The 20,518-nt window shown below is 36.4% G+C and overlaps 1 protein-coding gene across 1 annotated transcript; it reads left to right on the forward strand.

Moving 5' to 3' along the window:
• Positions 1-12,866: 12,866 nt before the first annotated feature.
• LOC134742060 (tRNA (guanine-N(7)-)-methyltransferase) lies at positions 12,867-20,301 on the forward strand. The gene is made up of 6 exons (XM_063674988.1): positions 12,867-13,144; positions 13,238-13,347; positions 13,649-13,833; positions 14,802-14,915; positions 15,094-15,195; positions 20,130-20,301. Exons 1-6 carry the CDS (start codon positions 13,071-13,073, stop codon positions 20,265-20,267), a joined length of 723 nt encoding a protein of 240 aa, XP_063531058.1. The 5' UTR covers positions 12,867-13,070; the 3' UTR covers positions 20,268-20,301.
• The last annotated feature ends 217 nt before the right edge of the window (positions 20,302-20,518 follow it).

Raw genomic sequence — 20,518 nt, forward strand, 5'->3', positions numbered from 1 at the left:
AAAATTTAGGATTATTGTAATTAAAAATTAAAATTACGTAAATAAAATACTGCAGAAGAAGTGAAGAAGCGCGCTAGTGAATCTCGATGTAAATAATTTGCCTATACTGACTGCCTTTTGCCTTGACCTTGGAATAACCACTACTCTTCTATCACCTCAACACTTAGTACTCACACTAATTAATTCTCGAGTGACCACTCGAGGTAGAATAGTCAGTTAGGTATAATATTTTTAATTTCTCATGCTCTGAAAGAGTCATTATTGTTCTAAAAGTTGTGCAGAAAATGATACGTCTCTGCACTAAAGCATTTTACGTTCGAAGTACGATATTTTTTTTACGATAAGCAATTAAATTTTGAGTTTAAATGGATTTGTTATACATTTTTCATTCTGATATTTGACTTCCCATTCGATAAATAACGATACCTTTGCATAAATTCTTAATTGAAAGTACCCTCAAGAAATACTGTAAAAATGTATCCTTAAGCCATGTTTAAAAAAAACACATGCATTTTTCTTTCTTCGTATTCGAAATGAAAAGTAGAGTGTTTAACTCGGGTGAAAGGCATCATTTCAGCCTCGGACTATTTCACTGCGTTCGAGCGCCAAAATACTTTGGCAGAAATGAGTGCCTTTGATCCCTCGGATCCATTATTTCCCCGCACACGCTCGCAAAGGCTCTCTATATCCTTAAAAAAACCGGCCAAGTGCGAGTCGGACTCGCCCACCGAGGGTTCCGTACTTTTTAGTATTTGTTGTTATAGCGGCAACAGAAATACATCATCTGTGAAAATTTCAACTGTCTAGCTAATACGGTTCATGAGATACACCCTGGTGACAGACAGACGGACAGTGGCGTCCTAGTAATAGGGTCCCGTTTTTACCCTTTGGGTACGGAACCCTAAAAAAAACCGGCCAAGTGCGAATCGGACTCGCGCACCGAGGGTTCCGTACTTTTTAGTATTTGTTGTTATAGCGGCAACAGAAATACATCATCTGTAATAATTTCAACTGTCTAGCTATCACGGTTCATGATACAGCCTGGTGACAGACAGACAGACGGACAGACGGACAGCGGAGTCTTAGTAATAGGGTCCCGTTTTTACCCTTTGGGTAGGGAACCCTAAAAACTGATGAGAAAGTTTTTCATTCCCAAGAGTGGCAAAAAGTAATTAGTTGCAAATTTTTACTAGTTTTCTCAGGTTGGCTGGTGGAATTGACGAGAGTGATGATTTTTAATGATAAAAATGTAATATCGTTCATTTGGATTTGATTTGTAATGTTTGACAGCTAATATTTTCCCTGCGTTGGTGAGGTGAAAAAAATCGTGTTCTACTCAGTAGCAAAGTTTGTTTAGCCCTAGCTCGTGCCTTACGACCCTCGCAACGCTCAAGATTCCACTTTTCGAAACACTTGCTACGCTCGTGGTTTAATTATGAAATTTTCTGCTTGCTCGCGGGTATGCACGAGGGGTTAAACAACAACTTTGCCACCTTGTAAAACAAATACATAACTACATATTATTAAATAAATGTACTTAGCTGTATAGACAAAACCTTCAAAACTACGATAATGGCATGCTTGTGCTTGTACCGAACCAAATATTACCTACATTCGTTCGTCGTAAAAACAAGTAAGTGGAAATCGTTTGCGATGGTTATCGGATTTGTTATATAAGACACGTTATACATATTTGGGGCAGGCTATGAAAAGGGACCTTATTGTCGATGGCGCTTACGCCGCACAGCGTCGCGCGGGATTGTATTTATATCGGAGCATCGTTATAAATGGCGTAAGCGCCATCGACAATAAGGTCCCTTTTTATAGAAAATACCACATTTATGGTTTTCTGGTTGTAGCAAATAGTGACAGATTTCTTGTTTATGTAGAATTTCGTAGACAGAGGCTTAACGTTTTTTCTTAACATTTTAACAGTTGGTTACCAGTACATTTTGACACTGGGTTATCGGTTTAATCGGTTAAGCCGGGTTAGTGGGATGGTGCAAGTGGCGCTTAAAGGACTTCTTCGTAGAATAAACTTTTATAAAATTAGTAGGTACTTATGTAAATTCTTAGTCTAGGTAGCATTTATCTTCGGCTTGATCAATGAAAAAGGGTTCTCTCTCTGTTAAGTTTTGCTATAGAATATTGTAAAACAGTCGCTCGAAAATCATTTGACTTCGAACAATACGGCATCAATGCCATGCCAATTATCAGCCCGTTAGGTAGGTTGTGTGCGAAATATACGATACAAAACACAGTCAACAGTATTAACTTAAGTACTGTGCTTATTTACTAGCGGTACCCTAAAAGCTTTTAGGGGCGAGCGTTAGGGAGGTTTGTGTTAATATAATAAACACGTAATCGTCAACAAAAAACATATATAGGGTGGCTAAAAAATAAGTGCATTCCCGTTGGCAGGGAAGTTTTGGGATTAGACTGAGCAATTTTTACTATGGGACCAACCACGAAATTGCGAACTTTACCCGAAAATTTTCCCTCCCATAAAAAATGGACCAGCCAAATTAAATGTATGAATCAGCCAAATTTTTCGGGGTTGGTCCCATAGTAAAAGTTGCTCAGTGTTTTCGAGTGATGAGTGATGTGATATCTCAGTGTACTATTACGTTTTCGAAAAAGTGATGTGATATAGCATTATTTTTTGGAGCACTGTTTTACGCATGTCTACAGTGTAATCCCAAAAATATCCCTGGCCACGGGAATGCACTTATTTTTTTAGCCACCGTGTATATACTTAAGGTTTTATGCTTACATAAAAATGTTAGAAATATTAACTAAAGGGACCGGACGATATCGGCCTGTCAGTTGTTCGAAACTGTCAAATTTTTGTTCTAACTGACAGGCCGATATCGTCCGGCGGACTGATAGTGAGTGGGCCCCTTAAGAACCTTTTAAAGGACTGATAAGGTAACTTTGAGATTTGAGATTAGATTAGTTGCGGAACAGAATAGCGCAGAAGTACTAGTGGCAAATAAATTCTATTAAGAATCATACCAGCGTAGTGAACATGTGGGTGGGTTACGTGTATATACTTCAAATAAGGTGTTTCAAGGCGTATAATTATTTGCACTTAGTCGACCATACCTATACATACCGATTAACGACACTAGAACGTCCGGCTGGTCTAGATAGCCCTGGAGAGTTAAAGCCCTCAAAAATTGACCGCCCTTGAGTTTAACTGGTGCAAAGTGGATAAGATAAGCGGCGTTCTCTGGTGTCGGAGATCAAAATCCTCTTTAGATCCCTAAGCCAGCGTAGATAGTGAGTCATATGAGCATATGACTGACCCTATAACAAGGCTGACCAAGCTGTCATGATTACATTACTATAATTTACGAGGCTTGAATTGTTCGAGTTCTGTTTCAGTGACAATCCGAATAGTATATCATTCACAACGTGCCAATGAGCTGTCTTTGGCAAACAGTTAAGATGGTGTAACGATGAGCATAATTAAAACTCGACAGCAGAGGACCTACCACGAAATACTTCATTCGTTCTCTAGTCTATTTCTTGTGTTGCATATTCGAGCGATAGAGATGCAGATCCCTAAAGTTCTCTAGGCCCTCGGGTCGGAGGAATATCCCCGTGTTAAAATAAAAGGTGGGACAGAAGTAACATTTTGATATTCTAGTTGTTGAGCACACATATGCAATGGAGCAATATAAACCAACAATGACAAAGAATCACATGTAGAGCCGGATGTTTGGCGAGTAACAATTCAAATTGCCGTCAAACGTGCAAATATATTCAAGACGTGGACTAGACTGATACATTTTTTTTCAAGCTTTTATTTAACTTGCTATATACCTATGTATGTTTGTAACTATGTTTGTACGGGTCAAATAATGCAAGTTAAATTTGACCCCCTTCCCGTATCCCGATGAAGCTGAAATTTTGCACACGTATGTAAATCGGATGACAATGCATTATTATGACAACATGGCGCTGATCTGAGGCTGGAGACAGGAGGTAGCCATATGAACTCTGTGATAAAACAACATAACCTAATTGTGTTTGTGGTTTTTAGAATTATCTCGATGAGTATTATTTGCCTGTGGAAAGTAAAAGTACAGTCAGCAATAAAAGCTTATACCTACCAGAAATGAAATTTTTTCCAATAACTTATTTCGATTTAGAAAATACATGTTCATTAGAGGACTCCGTTAGGGGCGAGAAGACAACTAATTTAGCTCCGTTTAATTGCCTGCAGTCTCCAGTTAGCTATCAACGGATTGTATTAGACCGAGACACTAAAGTTATATACGTCGCAGAAGACTAATACAAAATGAAATAGTAACGCTTGCCAACGTGTTCACTACTAGTCATGCAATTAATGACACTAATGGCACGATAATTTGCCGATATGGCGTTTATTTTATCTTAACGCGCCTATTAATTCCAGCATTTCAGAGTATAATTAAGTGTCCAATAAATAGCAGTATGGAGTAGTGTAGAGACGTGTACAGCAAAATTTAGTCACTTTTGAACCGTCACTCCATTGAAATAGAGTCGTATTAGGATTTGCGTTCTTTGGTGGTACCTTCAAATTCTTTGAGACCCGGAGTAATACGGCACGTCCTCTCGTTTACTTTGCAATACTCGTAACTTTCAGTAGCTACATGTCTGTCTTTAATATTCACTAAAGGCCGCAGCAGAAGGAACTTTTAAACGCAGATCTAAAAACGTGAATGTTTCCAATTAGAGTGAAATTAGACTATATTATTCGTGTAAGTATATGTTGCTCAATATCTTGATTATTACATTAGTAAGATTTTCAGATTTATTTTTGTATTAGTGTTTAGTTAGGTCACTTATAAGTGGAAGTATAAGTTAAGAAGGCCACCTCAGGCAAACTCCATCAAGCGGTGAGGGCTACGGGGGATCGAGACCGATGGAGACAAATCACAGGAGCTGCAAAACCAAGTGGTCACGATCCTCAGTAATGAGGGACCGACAAAGAAGAAGAAGTGGAAGTAAAAATTGTACATATCTCTGGAAGTCATGTTGAGGAATTTTTAAATATTTTGTTGTAGCTTTCATTTTAAGAAAAACATGCATGCATGCAAGTGGAATTGTTATTTCTCTAAAGTTACGAAACCCGAAATGTGGTACCCTTAATCACTTTTTATTTTTATTTAGGTATTTATTTAAGATATTTAAAGTAAACGTAAGTTACTTACGTAAGTTTTATTTATGGTCATAATTTAATATTTATAATTATGTAAATGAAGTAGAGTTAACAAACGAGTACTTTAGTCGTATGTATTACGGGTAATATTACATTTTGTTAGAATTTTACCAATGTTTCTTCGTTGTAGAGGCAGACCTGTTACGCTTTAACAGTAGGTCTAGCACAGGAGGAGCGCGACAGTATCTCGCCCACGAGATAGACTACCCGCCTTTTACTAACTGTATTAATTAAAAAGGGACGGGTAGTCTATCTCGCGGGCGAGATACTGTCACGCCAATCCTGTGCTAGCCCGGCAGGGAAATTTTAATCAGCGGGGCGACGCGTAGGCTGGTACTGGTATTAAGCTCTTTGCTCTATATTTAAGCTTTTTTTCTCCTAATTCTCGGCACAGTCTAAGCTTTTTGTGGCCTGCAGAATTAATTAATTAAAAGGGTAGTTCGTAGAAGCAAAGTAATAATTACGATTTTAGAATAGATAAGTAGAGACTGTTTAAAATGACTGTATGCACACAATCAAGCAAATCGTCAATAGGAAATTGCAACGGGCTGAGCGTCGCCTTAAAGGAATCAAATAGCATTATTGATGCCATAAAATGCAGGAGTGCCTGCTCAAGTGTCACGCGCCGCGGCTCCGGTTTGAATTGGTGGAATTGAATCGAGTACCCGCACCTCGTTCTTGGTAATTTGTCGGCCTCTAGTCGTACATTCGTTACATTGCAGCTGCAAATGATTAAGCGCGCGTATCTGTTCTCTGGCGTTAGGTACGCGTCTCAATGATGCCCAACTGCTAATAGGTACGTTGAATCACACTTTTTAATATCGACGCTCAAACTTCAATGATTGTGTGGAAAAGTAACCGATTAATTATCGCACAGATTCACAAACGTATAAAGTGGAATGCCACGATTAAAATTTTAAACGATTTGTAAAAGGTTAATAGTAGATTGTTAACCAAGGGATGAAAGGCACTCATTCCTGCCGAGGTATTTTGGCGCTCGAACGCAGAGAGAGCGCCAATAGTACGAGGCTGAAATGATGCCTTTCACCTGAGTTAAACACTCTACTTTTCATTTCGAATACGAGGAAAATAAAATGCGTGTGTTTTTTTTTAAACGTGACCAGGTATAATTTTTTATAGTATTTTTAAGGGTACCTTCAGTTAACAATTTAGGCAAAAGTGTCTCTATTTATAGAATGGAGAGTCAAATATCAGAATGGAAATTGTATAACAAATCCATTTAAACTCAAATTTCAATTGCTTATCGTAAAAAAACAAAAAAAATCGTACTTCGAAGGTGAAATGCTCTAGTGCAGACACGTATCATTTTCTGCACACCTTTTAGAACAACAATGAGCCTCTTTCAGAGCATGAGAAATGAAAACGATTTTACAGCTATACATATAGGGACGTGGCGCGTGGAGCAGAACAAATGTGTTGCTATATCATGAAATTATTTTTTTAAATACCTAAATTGTAGTAGGCAACTAGGCAGTAGCCCTGTTAGTGAAGTATATCCGGCTACTGTTGCAAACATTGTATTTGTTTTGGTATACGAGTAGGTGCGATTCAATATAAAACGCGTTTAAAACAGCTGTTTTTTTATAGTTTAATAACCACATCAACAGTCGTTTTAATGATGTTCAAGGCTTTTAAAGATCGGAACAATACATTGTATAGGTAATTCTACTATCCACGCTTGATTAACTTGCGTAACTTGACTGCAAATGTAAATAACGTAAAATAAGTAGTACAAAACAATGTGCATTTATAGCATTGTGCTGTGTCGTATAAATATGACTAAGGCGGAAGGGTTTCATTGTAGCAGCCCATTGTATTGGGATCTCAAAATAGAATCCATTCCTACTACACGCGTCGAATCCATCGAATTGCATGAAATTTGTGTCGCGAGGTCAAGACTCTTAACGGTAATCAAGATTGACCTTGCTTTTTTGATATTATCAACGTGGAACAGAGCCAAGGACGCAAAGGCCACACAATCACTCAGTCGAGTAAACACGAACCACAATTAAACAGAAAAGTTACTCATGCTATGTTAAAGAAAACATCGAGGCTCTTTGTCGTGTGTAAGTGTGATGACTATAAGACAAACATGATAAAAAAAACAACCGAGCTATGAGACGGTACGTTTCAGGTAGTGGTAGAGGGACGCATAGAGGGACGATGACCGATTCGAGTCAACAAAAATGACAACAAAAACAACAGAGCGTAGTGAAGTCAAGTACAACAATATACCATGCACACTAGCACCAGGCGCATTGTCATGAGCCGATTGAACAGTTGGAAAGTGCATTAACCTCTATACCTCTTGACCTCTCTGATGCTCTCCATTCCATATGTCTCTCCAGTGGATGAGGTGGTGAAGATGGTTCATATAGTTGTGGTGGCGCGCGACCACTTTCTTGCGGGAATCGGTCGGAGACGGGGGAGCCGTGAGGGACTGTCGACGCCCGCTGGCGGCGGCGACCACGGCCCGGGGAAGCTGGGACGCCAGCAGGCGCTCCGTCTCCGGGCCTTCATCGGACGATATGCTGTCTGTCAGCATTCGCAAATTCCTCACTCTGCCTCCAGGCAAACTACACTGGGAGTCTTGTTTCTTCATGTTCACTCACTGTTTATGTTCGATAGACGGATCGGTTTGATGTTATCGCGTGTTCGCGGACACGTGCGGCGCGGCCGGCGCCGGAGCGGAGACAGAGCAGTAGAGCGCCGCGGTCGCACGTGGGCGCCGCGCCGGCACGGCAGTCTGCACCCGGCGACGTCAAAACAACGGCTTGCGCGTCCACTCGCTACTAACCAGAAGGTCTACAACGAACTCCGTCCGTAATTTGTATATCTCCATCATTGTCATTCGATGAATGGTAGAGCGAAAGGTCGAAATGGAATAGACGATTATTAACGCGTAATTTGCGGCAATTGCTCAGGCTGTCGCTAATTCGTCAATATATCCATAATTGTCATTTAATTTAGCATCATACTAATAATGCGACAGTGATAAGCAAAACAAAAAGGGGATCCTATATGATTATCTAATGAAATGACCAGTTCAAGTAGCCTTATATAAGATAACAGCATAGTGTGCAAAATATGCAGCAACAATTATTATAATTATAATAATTAAAATAAATAACTTGCCAGTATAATTATAAGATATTGTTGCTATGTATTTTATAGAATTTTAATAATTTACTATTTACACTATTGTTATAGTGTTGCTTAGTATTTGAATCTTTATAATTATAGTCTTGGTGCTATCAAGGAAAGAGTGAATCACCTTTTTGTGAAAGTGTGGTGTGGTTTACTATTGGCCAAATCATGCTAAGAGTTAGACCATGGTAAGTCTGCAATGATTTTGATAGCACATGCTGTGCAAGTGTTATTTATATGTCATAATTTCATAGAAGTTTGACATTTAAAATACCACTTGCACTGCATGTGCTATGAAAATCGTTGCAGACTTATCTCGGTCTGTCTCTACCTATAGTTTTTTTTGTTACCTATAGATTAAGGTGATTCACAAAATCATATCAGATAAGATTCAATTAGGGTGTCAAGAAGGTCACTTTGGAGATATTTTACCGCAATAGCTAAAAAAGATAAAGGTTTTTTTACATATTTTTAAACCTTTAATTTTAAAATAAATCTCATTTTAATTTCTAAAGCAATGAATTATAATCATAACCAATGGCTTCACCGCCTTGACCCTCAGATTTTGAACAGATATGACTTATAATGTTTAAATACTTAAGGAAAAAACTATAAATATATTTTACCTTACTTATTTATATTTCAGTACACACTAGCACAAAGTAGCAATTAATATTTTGCTTTAGCAATATGTACCTATATGTAAAGTATGTCATAAACTTTGTCAATACCTATTTTAATATTAAATAAGTCCTAATTGATACAACATGACTCTAACAACACTGCTGTCACACTGCTACACTTTTGACTATGGAATTATGTACTTTTAAAGATGAGCAAGACACAAAGGAGCTGATATAATGAATTTGCTAAACAAAGGAATATAAAATTTGAATGAGTAAGTAATAAATTGTTACACAACACATAAATTAAGGAGATTGAATTTATAGCAGCAAAAAATTTGTCATAAGACTGCAGAATAATCATTATAAATTCTTATTACAATAAATTGGTGAATTAGTAAATTGGTGGTTTTTTTTTTTAGTTTATTTGCTTCACAACAAGAGTATTGGGTTCAGAGTTGATTCATAAGTTATGAAACTGAATTATGATTTATGATTCATGGGCATTTATACACCCATGTATCAAAATGGTGTACCTTATATGGAATATTTTGTCAAATTATTTCATTTTAGGGCAGATTTCACAATTGTCTACCCATACCAGAAAAATATTTTAACAGAAATTGTTCATCAGTTCAAGTAATACTCTGCAAACTCAAATCCAGCCTCATGATAAAACTAGACAATATATTATTTCAATGTTCGTAAGATACATTTAAAATACGTCTTGGTTTTCTTTTTGTAAATAGTTCTTATATATTATATCCGGAAAATTGTATGAAATGATGCACTTACCTATGGTAGAAACTACAACTGGTGTTCACAGCTTAATAATAGCTACATTATAACAATGTCGGCTTTAAAATCACTAAATGTTTTATACAAATACATAATTCAATAAAAATCCGAATCTCAATCTCACTACAGCGAACATAGGATGTCAGAACAGAGGGCCTACCGCGAACCACGTTCGACGTGTTGCCTCCCTGTCACACTTACGTACGAATTTACAAGTGCGACTGAGACGCAACTTGTCAAACGTGGTTCGCGGTAGGCCCTCAGAAATGTCAATTTCAACAAAGTTGCCAGATTTATTTAAAATTTTTTTTTTTTATACCACGTCGGTGGCAATCAAGCATACGGCCCGCCTGATGGTAAGCAGTTACCGTAGCCTATGAACGCCTGCAACACCAGAGATATTACACGCGCGTTGCCGACCCTTTAAAAACCTGTACACTCCTTTTTTGAAGAACCCCATACTGTAGCCCCTCGGGAAAACCTCGGCAGGGAGCTCATTCCACAGCCGAAGCGTACGCGGGAGGAAATATGTTATAATGTAATGTAACTTTTATTGTAATCGGATCATTTTAAGTAAAATAGTATATGTATAATTCAATAATAATACCTAAACAACAATAACTCGATTTAATTTTCCGTTATGTTTCCTATTCGGTCTAAACATGAATCTAGTATAACTGGATCGGTCATGAGGAGTGGGGGAAAATGACCGAACGGGATAGTCTTATGTATCTTTCAGTAGGAGTAGCAGAGAAAGCGCTGTTATTGTTTGTCCTTGTCATAGTTTCACTTTTCCACCGCTGCCACAACCGAGGTTGTGGCAAACAAATAAGTACGTGACATGTCATGTTTGTTCGTTGCTTGTTTAATTATCGTTGTTTTGTATGAAATTGTGCTTTCTCTTATGAAATATAGTGATGGTTAGCGTTTTGAATGCTTGAACTTTGATAAAATACTGGTGAATTGTTCTGTAATCGGCTGTAATAGCCGCTCTGAGCAAAAATATGAGATCATAATCTTTCACACGTAAGTACGGTATTTTACACCTTCCTCTTAACGCAATATGTGAGAATAACATCGTAATAGTACATTACTACAGAGGCCGGGAAGTAAGGGGTTGCCGGCCGAATGCATATATACGGCCGAACGTAGTGAGGCCGGATAGTTATGAGGCCGACAACCCCTTTTCACGCCGATGTATGTATAGTGCTTTTCTCAAACATGCAATGAAATAAATAAAGAAATCTCCACGAAATCAAAGTTTTAATTCTAAAGAAACTAAAAGTAAACTAGGCTCAAAATATAACTACCACCTGTACCTATCTTTATCACACGTGTCGTATATTTTACACATGTAGTTAATCAATTTATTACACAAATGTTCAAAGGTATATTTATGTATCTTTGATTTTGCGCCTTGCATCCTTCTGACTGTAGTGTTAGTAGCCACATAACTAAGATTACATCGTTTTTTATGTTGATATTATGCTTCACATACATCGTTGCCTTAAACATGGAGTATAATTAACAGGTATTCATTTAATATTTTCGTCGGAACTCATATTATACAATAAACAACGCACAATAAATCCAAAAAAATAGAATTACAGATACACAATGAAAAATGTTCAACTTTACCTCCAAAACGATTAAAAAAACACCAACGCGTGTTTGAGTAGACATTTTACCGCTAATATTTAAATGAAATATAGTTTATCAAAGGACTGTCTCATTTCAAACATAGACAGAGATAATCATACTATCTTTGTCTTACACTGGTACTAGCACCCAAAAGAAAAGGATGAGTATAGTTTTTTTGTTCTTTTTTACTGACAAACTGGTTTGACCAACTATATTTTAAATCTGTATTTGTAGGTAAATTTGCAATTCAATATTATTGGAATTTGTTAATAATGTTTTATTTATATATTTTTGTAAATTCGATACAAATAAAACTGCAAAATATATTAATTATCGTTTATTGTTTTTTTTTAAATGGTATTGGCAGAATGTCATTCCGAACCATAAGCAAATATTGGTTATAGTTTTTTTTTTGGCTGAATGCCATGATGCTGTGTCACAAATATATGTGAAATGGAAATTAAAAAAGAGCCACTTCCCGGCCTAGGCCTGCAACTTTGTATGAAATTTCATTACAGGCCCCTCGTCTAGGCGCGCCGGAGTCGTGATACTTCCCAGCCTAATATAAAGAACGTAATATCAATATTACATAGCATGTTTGAGAAAAAGTACGTTACACTCAAAGCAATGTAGAATCAAACGATTTCAATAAAAATATCACAATTATTTACGCAAATTAACAAAACATTATTTAATATTGTCTTCGGTTACCGCGATAGTTACTCATGAAATAAAACTATGAAAACGGATTATATCGCGTATATTGAACACATGAAACATTATTTGTAAAATTATCCGCCCAAATTACGTAGGTAGGTAGGAGTCTGAGGTCAGCCATTTTTAAACTTCTTCTTAATTTAGCTGCATAACAATCATGTTAGGGATACCAGATGAAAATATCATAATTTTATGGGTAATTTTGACCTCGAAGTTTTTTCGTACTTCTAATTCCAAAAAATAAATAAACAAATGTTGTGAAGATTAAATGTGGTGTACATTAATTGGTGTGATTGCGATTTGTGATTTCTTTAAATTAAAACCCATAATACATTTTATTTTACGTTTTATTTACTAAACATGTTTAGTTTTGTACCACCTGCGCGAATTATAGGAGGTATTTCATTGTTTATACGCCTAAAAAGAACGGCCTATTGACATTTTATTTAACAATTTTTTAATACCGTCAAACAAGCTAACTTTGCCTCCAGGGTAATCGCCCCAACGTGATATCAAATATTGGGGTAATTTTTACCAATATGGTATCCCCACGTTTATGACGTCATCTATGTCTATCCCTTACGGGCGCACGCGTATAGCTGGTCTAGTAATGCTAGGTCTATGGGTCTAAATTATTACAGAATCTGAACGTACTTTAAATGTCAATTTGACAAAGAGATAGATATAAGTAGTATAACTAGTATAAGTAGTCACAGCCATGACAGTCACACAGTCACATCACATTCACATTGTAGCATTGTACATGAGCCAACTACGTGAAGTACGTACACCGTAAACAATGTAAATATTGTTAATTTCCTTAGCAGCCTTTGCAGGAAAGATATTTTTATAACATATTTGTATGTTGTAACTATTAATGAACTTAATTGGCATTATATGTTCCATTAAAAGAAATGGCATTGCCTCAAAAGAAATACTATAGGCAACGTGCACATTCTAACCCCATTGCTGACCACTGTTTTGAATAGTAAGTCATAATTGACATTGTTTAGGTACACAATATGATCATGTCTCTGTAAGTAAATAATTTTCATTTTCATTACACAGTAACATGTTTCAGCCCGGCTCACCCAGATGACTACGACTGGTCTACCTTGTATCCAACACTCAAGGATAATGACAAAAGAGTTGAATTCTTAGATGTTGGTTGTGGATATGGAGGCTTGTTAGGTATGTACATACTATGTACTTACAGTATTATTGTATGTGTTAATGCAAACACATATCAATTACCAAACAAATGCATCCCAGAATCCTGCCTTTTAGAGACAATTCTGGAACCTTTTAATACCACGCATTAAGTTTATACTGTTCACAGCTTGTGGCATTACATTGGGCTCAGTTAGTGATGTTTAAACAGAGGACAATATTATACTAAGGATTCCATGGCAACCATTAGTTGCGAGCTAATTAAGAGCTTATTGTAAATTTCGTCCTTTATGGGAAATACATACTAACTTTATGTTTACAGTGACTTTGTCTCCTATGTTTCCTGACAACCTCATGCTGGGATTGGAAATAAGAGTGAAGGTGTCAGATTATGTCAATGATAGAATAAAAGCACTAAGGATACAGCATCCCAACCAATACCAAAATGTGTCAGTTTTAAGAACGAATGCAATGAAATATTTGTGTAATTTCTTTCACAAAGGCCAGGTTTGTAAAAATTAACCTCTTGTCTGTGTAAGATACCTGACTTCTTCGCCATTCTGAGAGTCAGGTCGGCTGCCTTCCGGGCAAGACTGCTAGCCTCTAACAATGAAATTCTGTCACTGGTAGCTAAAGACTACAGTGACGAATTTAACAAACATTGGCGAAAACTGCACCGGTCCGAGAACGGCCATCTCTAGTGCATAAGTAAAATGTTTTATTTCATTGTTTTAGGTTGTAAGTTTTAGTATTTTGTACTGTATTTTTTTGTTTATTTGTACACCTTTATATTAGATTGTAAAAATTGGGTTTCGTGCCTGCCAAATAAAGAATTTATTGATTTAAACTTTCACGATTTTTACTCATTATTATTTACAACGACGGGACTTAATCGCGTAAAATAAGTATTAAACCCACCTCCGACGTTTCGAGGACGGCGTTGTCCCCGTGGTCTCGGAGAAGACTGGCTAAAGTTGACATCATGAGATATATCTCATCCACATGGAACCCAGTCATTAGTAAGTGTAAGCGAAACCAAATATCGAAAGTTGAAAAATCGAATATTGTGAGTGTTGTGTGTCGACCCGGTAACATCCCTAGTGCGCAAAACGTTCAAGTTAATAAACAAGACCAAGTGCGGGTAGTTCGAAAAACTCGCGCGCCTAGAAGATGTTGATGTCAACTTTAGCCAGTCTTCTCCGAGACCACGGGGACAACGCCGTCCTCGAAACGTCGGAGGTGGGTTTAATACTTATTTTACGCGATTAAGTCCCGTCGTTGTAAATAATAAAGAATTTATTATTATTATTATTTATTATTATAAGGCTCCTGACTGAATTTTTAGGCATCTTTTAATTTCTGTACAACATTTGAACCCACAATTTTTTACCACAACACAGATTATGAAAGGTTAATAATGCTCTGTTTTTCTTTGGATATTGGATCGGTAAATATAACTATTTATTATGTTTCAGCTTAAGAAGATGTTCTTCTTATATCCAGATCCCCATTTCAAGAAAGCAAAACATAAATGGAGAATAATTAACAAATGGTTGTTATCAGAGTATGCTTATATGCTAGCAGAGCAGGTAAGTAAGAATTACTTAAAACCTAAGTATTTACCATTACTGATAAACAACATATTTTTAAGAGCTTTTACTCCTTTTGCAATTCAGTTTTAAAATAACTTATTAGGTACATTTTATTTTTCATCCAGATAATTAATGTAGGTAGGTATATCAAATAAATCTTTGGTGTTTCTTACAGGGTATTGTATATACTATCACAGATGTAAAAGATTTGCATGATTGGATGGTGACTCATTTTGAAGATCATCCTTTATTTGAGAAGATATCCGATGAAGAATTGGTGAGTACTTTACCTGTGCATTGTGATAAGTTTATATAAGTGGGACAGTCATGCAGAGCTACAGACCAAAATATATGTAATATCTCTGGTGTTGCAGGCGTCCATAGGCTACGGTGACTGCTTACCATCAGGCAGGCCGTATGCTTGTTTGCCACCGACATGGTATAAAAAAAAAAATAGGCTTTAGCCATTGAACTATTATTACTATGTAGTAATTATAACTCACTGGCTTTAGCTCAAATCCGGGATTGTACATTTTTTTTAATTGGTGAGTCGAATAATAAAAGTTATCAAACGTAGTAAATAGAGGAATACTCCCTGTTGCCAACTTAAAAAATATATTTTTTATAAAAAACTCAAGCAGGATTTTTTTAATTTCTTTTCTGTGTATATGTGAATAAAAATGAATACATTAAACTGAATTCCACCTTCGTATCTTTTGTTCATTTAAATGCACATTGGGTTTCTGATTGATGTTATAAAAATATACTTAATTATTTTTTTAAACTCCATTTATTCAGGTACAAGTCAATACAAAAACAATTCAATAAACTTAAGCCTAGTCAAAAAGTCCCCCACGAGTTGTCCCCGGCGGCGTATTTACAAAGGCTATACTGATATGGTTCAGATGCGAACTGAACTAGATTAGCTTTTGTTTGGACAAAACTCAACAAAACCCTAATCTATTATAGTACAGAAATTTACTGAAATCGTATAGACTTTATTAACTAAATTCATACGGATATTGTTACTACAAATGCTAGTCTGTTGCGATCTAAAAATTTTAATAATATTTTAGTAACGACTCCGATTGTATTAAATAAATTACCGTTCATGCAAATTACTTAACAATGCCTAAGATTTTTTTACTTTTAGAATTATTTCAGTTGATAGGTACGAGTACTCCCTTTAGTACCGTTTTGTAACCAAAATTTCGTAACCAGCTACAGAATATTAGGAATCAAGATTCCCAGTTTGAAGCCGGTTACGTATTGGGCCAGCGTGTTACCGTTCGGTAACTAAGTTTGGTAACTAGCTACAAAACAGGAATCTCAAATTCCTTGTATGTAGCCAGTTACGAATTGGGCCAGAGTGGTACCGTTGGTAAATAAGTTTTGTAAAATGGGAATCCAAAATTACATTAAATCAATAGGTAGGTAGGTTAGGTTCAAATGCCCGAAGGGCAAATCGCCCAGAAATAGGAGCCCCGCGAAGCGAAGGAAACAGTCCGACGAACTCCAGCTAACTAGACGGAGCCCCGCTTCGCGGGGCTCCTATTTCTGGGATGTTTGCCCTTCGGGCATTTGAAGCTACCTAACGAACCTAACCAACCATTGATTTAGTGTAATTTTGGATTCCCATTTGTTGACAGTTACAAAACATTTGGCAACCGTGGCTAGGAATCAGTAATTCAAAAGCCCCATTTGTAACCAGTTACAACCCGGGATTTATTTTTCCCGTGTCGAAGCCGGTTACCAATTTTTAGTTACCAAACGGTACTAAAGGGTACTCGTACTTCTTATTAGGTTTTGTGAGAGCAAAATGTTTGAATATTATCGCGACAAAAGCTAATCCATTTGAGTAAATAAGTATAATTAAAATTTAGATATCATATTCAAACGATACTGACGTTACTAAACTCGACTAGGTTTTGTCGTGAATAATATTTGAAAATAATTAAGCAAAAAGCTAATCCATTTGAGTGACTACTTTTTACCGAAACGGTATAGATATTGTTAACTAATATGCATAAACAAAAGCTCCCCTATTATAATCTGAGTCGTGACTGAAATAGTTTAGCTTTTGTAAATACGCTCCCCGGCGCAAAGGTGCATCACACTAGCCGCGTTACCACGTTGAATTGCGATGGACAACCTTTGCACCAGGTACGAACCCGCGCGGGCGTCAGACCCCCTCTCCCTAGTGCGACGTCCCACTTCCCTAATAAAGGCAATGGCCTCTGACCCCCAGCACCCAGTAGTCTCAAACGCCAGGGGTACCAAATAATAATTACCGGCCAGGTTCGCGTACTTATCCCGCTTTTTGACCGCGGCAAAATCTGCCGCGGCACCAGCTGTCCGCACAGTTCGGTCGAGGTGTGAGGCCGCGAAAGTGCTAACGCACGTGGCGTCCCACAGCAGGCACTTACCCCTCTCTCACGGCACCAAAGTCAAGCCGTCCGGCCTTTTGCCATCGGTGCAGCAGAGGCCCGGAGGCTCCAGGACACAGGGGATGTTGGCGGATACTAAGGCCCTCCTTACGATGTCATTGAGAGCGTGGTGACGCGGAAACCTCTCCGAAACAACGACAACAACTCAAAGCGTGATGGCCATTTGCCTCCACCATGAAGCCGCAGATGCATTTATTTTTTAAATCATATTTTCAACCACATATTTTTTTTTAATCAACTTTTATTAAACTTTAAGGCACGTAATTAAACATTTCTATAACGTAGCCTCTGACTATTATTATTTTTCTTAAATAGTTACATAATAAGCAACGTGTCAAAAAAATATTTTCACATCACCTATTCGAAAAGGGAACTTTTCTTCCCTGCTAGGAGGGATCAAAGTGGCACTTTTCTGTTCAAGGACATTTTGTTGCCAGTATGAAATATTGACACAAAGACATATGAAATTAGTATGCATATAATCGATTACAATTTCTTTATAATCGATTACGTGCATACAATTTTTCTAGCTTAAATAGTATTTTGTTGTAATTGTAAACAATAAATGTAATTAACGTATTTTAAATTAATTAATATCATATTTAAATTAAGTAAATTAATTAATTAGCGTAATATTTACAAAGAAACGTAAAAAAACTTTAGTTTAATAATTTAATTTTTATTTTGAGATTTTAGGTCTCCTTAAACGCAGCCATACTTGTCTATGCAATTTAAAAAGTTTATATTTAAAAAGTTTTGTACAAATATTTCACAAAGCATTATGCGGTTCTGTATTCTGTATAAATTTGTAAATACTTAGTTTAAATCAATAATAATGGGCCTTTTCATCTGTGTCAGATTTTTTAAGCAGCATCCCGGTAACGACACTAATAATAATAAATATAAGTGATATCAGTCTTCATAGTGTTCTTCCGAAGATTTGGTTCAGAGGGGTAAGAGCTAATGTGTTATCAGAAAAATCTACAAAAATAATGTAATTGATTTTCATTGTATCATTTTAGTTGTTTGCTGCTGTTTTTGAAAAGATATTAGGTACATAATTATGAGCTGTAGGTACTTTTAATTTGTCAGTACAGTCACGTCTGAAAATATTGATACGGACAAAGTGCCAGAAGTATGTACCTATACCAAAGATAGATATAACTCCGTAATAGATGGATACAGTCTAAGGAAAAAACGTGCCTCGAAAATCAAGAAAATTTGATTCTCGTTCAGAGGGCGCTACTAGTTTGGGCCTACAGTCGTATAGATGGCGTTGACGGTTTCCTTTGTTATTTAACAATTTTAACGCATATCAGTGAAAGAACATGGGTCAAAATCATAAAAATAATTAATGCAAATAAAAAAAATCATTTATCTATATTTAAATACATTCTATCGTATTTTTATAAATCTTCATTTTTAGTTTTAAAGTGTGTCGACAGATGGCAGTGAATTTACTGGGGTTACAAAATTTACTATGACAGTACCGCTCTAGTATAAGTTACTCTATGCCTATACTAAGGTCGTGTATACATATTTTTGGCACTTTGTCCGTATCGATCTTTGCTTAAAATAATAATGTTTTGAAACCTAGTATATGTAAGTATGTAATTTCCTCATAGGTGATGTGAAAAGCAGTATGTGTCACATGGTAGCAAAATTATTTTCACCTTGGGCGTTAACTCTTGAATCCCTCACTACGCTCAGGATTCTATATTAGAATCCCTCGCTACGCTCAGGATTCTATTATAGAATCCTTCGCTTCGTTTAGGATTCAATTGTACGCCCTCGCCGTAAATATGTCATTTTGCTCCCTTGTGACACAATCTACTATTAAAACATTTTTTTTTTAAACGACCACTTTTTTGTGTACGTTATACATAAACTGCTTACACTAAAATGCTTTATAACAAGCTCCGAAAAATTGTTAAACAACTTGCTTAACGAAACTTAATATCCTTTTTATTTATACTATAACATATGTTTGTTTTGCTGTATTTCGGTATCACTTTCTTCGGAGCTTTATTTTTCACTAAGACTAAGTAAATATTTGGTTCATCACCAGGAAGTTGGTATTCAGGATCGCAAATTCTATTTGGAGTCTTAAATTAACCTATATTTACCGAAAATAAAATAAAAATGGGGGTCTGAAAACTGAACAATCCTAATTACGACAATCTCAAGAAAAAGGCAACTTTGTCCTTCTTATGGGATACAAAACACCATCTGATTCGGCTGTCAAATTAATGGTTACAAATGTTACAATTCTACTTTACATAATAGTTTTTCCACCCATGTTGTCATAACTACTTATTTTTAGGGTTCCGTACCCAAAGGGTAATAACGGGACCATTACTAAGACTCCACTGTCCGTCACCAGGCTGTATCTCATGAACAGGCATCGTAAACTGCGAGCGAAATCCATTGAAATGACTTACTTTGACTTGACAACCACCCTAGTACTTCAATGCATTTCGCTCGCAGTTTACGATGCCTGCTCATGAACCGTGATAGCTAGACAGTTGAAATTTTCACAGATGATGTATTTCTGTTGCAGCTATAACAACAAATACTTAAAACAGAATAAAATAAATATTTAAGTGGGGCTCCCATACAATAAACGTGATTTTTTTGCCGTCTTTTGCGTATCTAATGGTACGGAATCCTTCGTGTGCGAGTCCAACTCGCACACGGCTTTTTAAATACAACCTAGATATCTCTATGAAACATATTTATTACTATAAAAATATGTTTGTTTCAGAAAAGTGATCCCATTGTGGAAAAGCTCTATGAAAGCACTGAAGAAGGTCAAAAGGTGACAAGAAACAATGGAGACAAGTTTCTCGCAGTATATAGAAGAATTTCTGATGGCATGGCAAAAATCAAAAATTCTAACTAATTTTTCATTAAATAAAACAGTATTTTGTACTGAATTCATTGCATTTTATATTTGATTATATCCATTATTAAAACTATTAAAGATTTCACTCCACATACAGACCACACTTTAGACTGTATAAATAAATGCAGTTAGTATTTGTATCATGAAGGCATTTGACAAAAATCTTAACATCTTGAGTTCATTAAAATATACATATAGCTAGTAGTAGTAGTAGTAAGTTTCCTCCTTATCTAATACATACTGAAAAT

The sequence above is a fragment of the Cydia strobilella genome, chromosome 6 (assembly GCF_947568885.1).
Source record: "Cydia strobilella chromosome 6, ilCydStro3.1, whole genome shotgun sequence".
Lineage (NCBI taxonomy): Eukaryota > Metazoa > Arthropoda > Insecta > Lepidoptera > Tortricidae > Cydia > Cydia strobilella.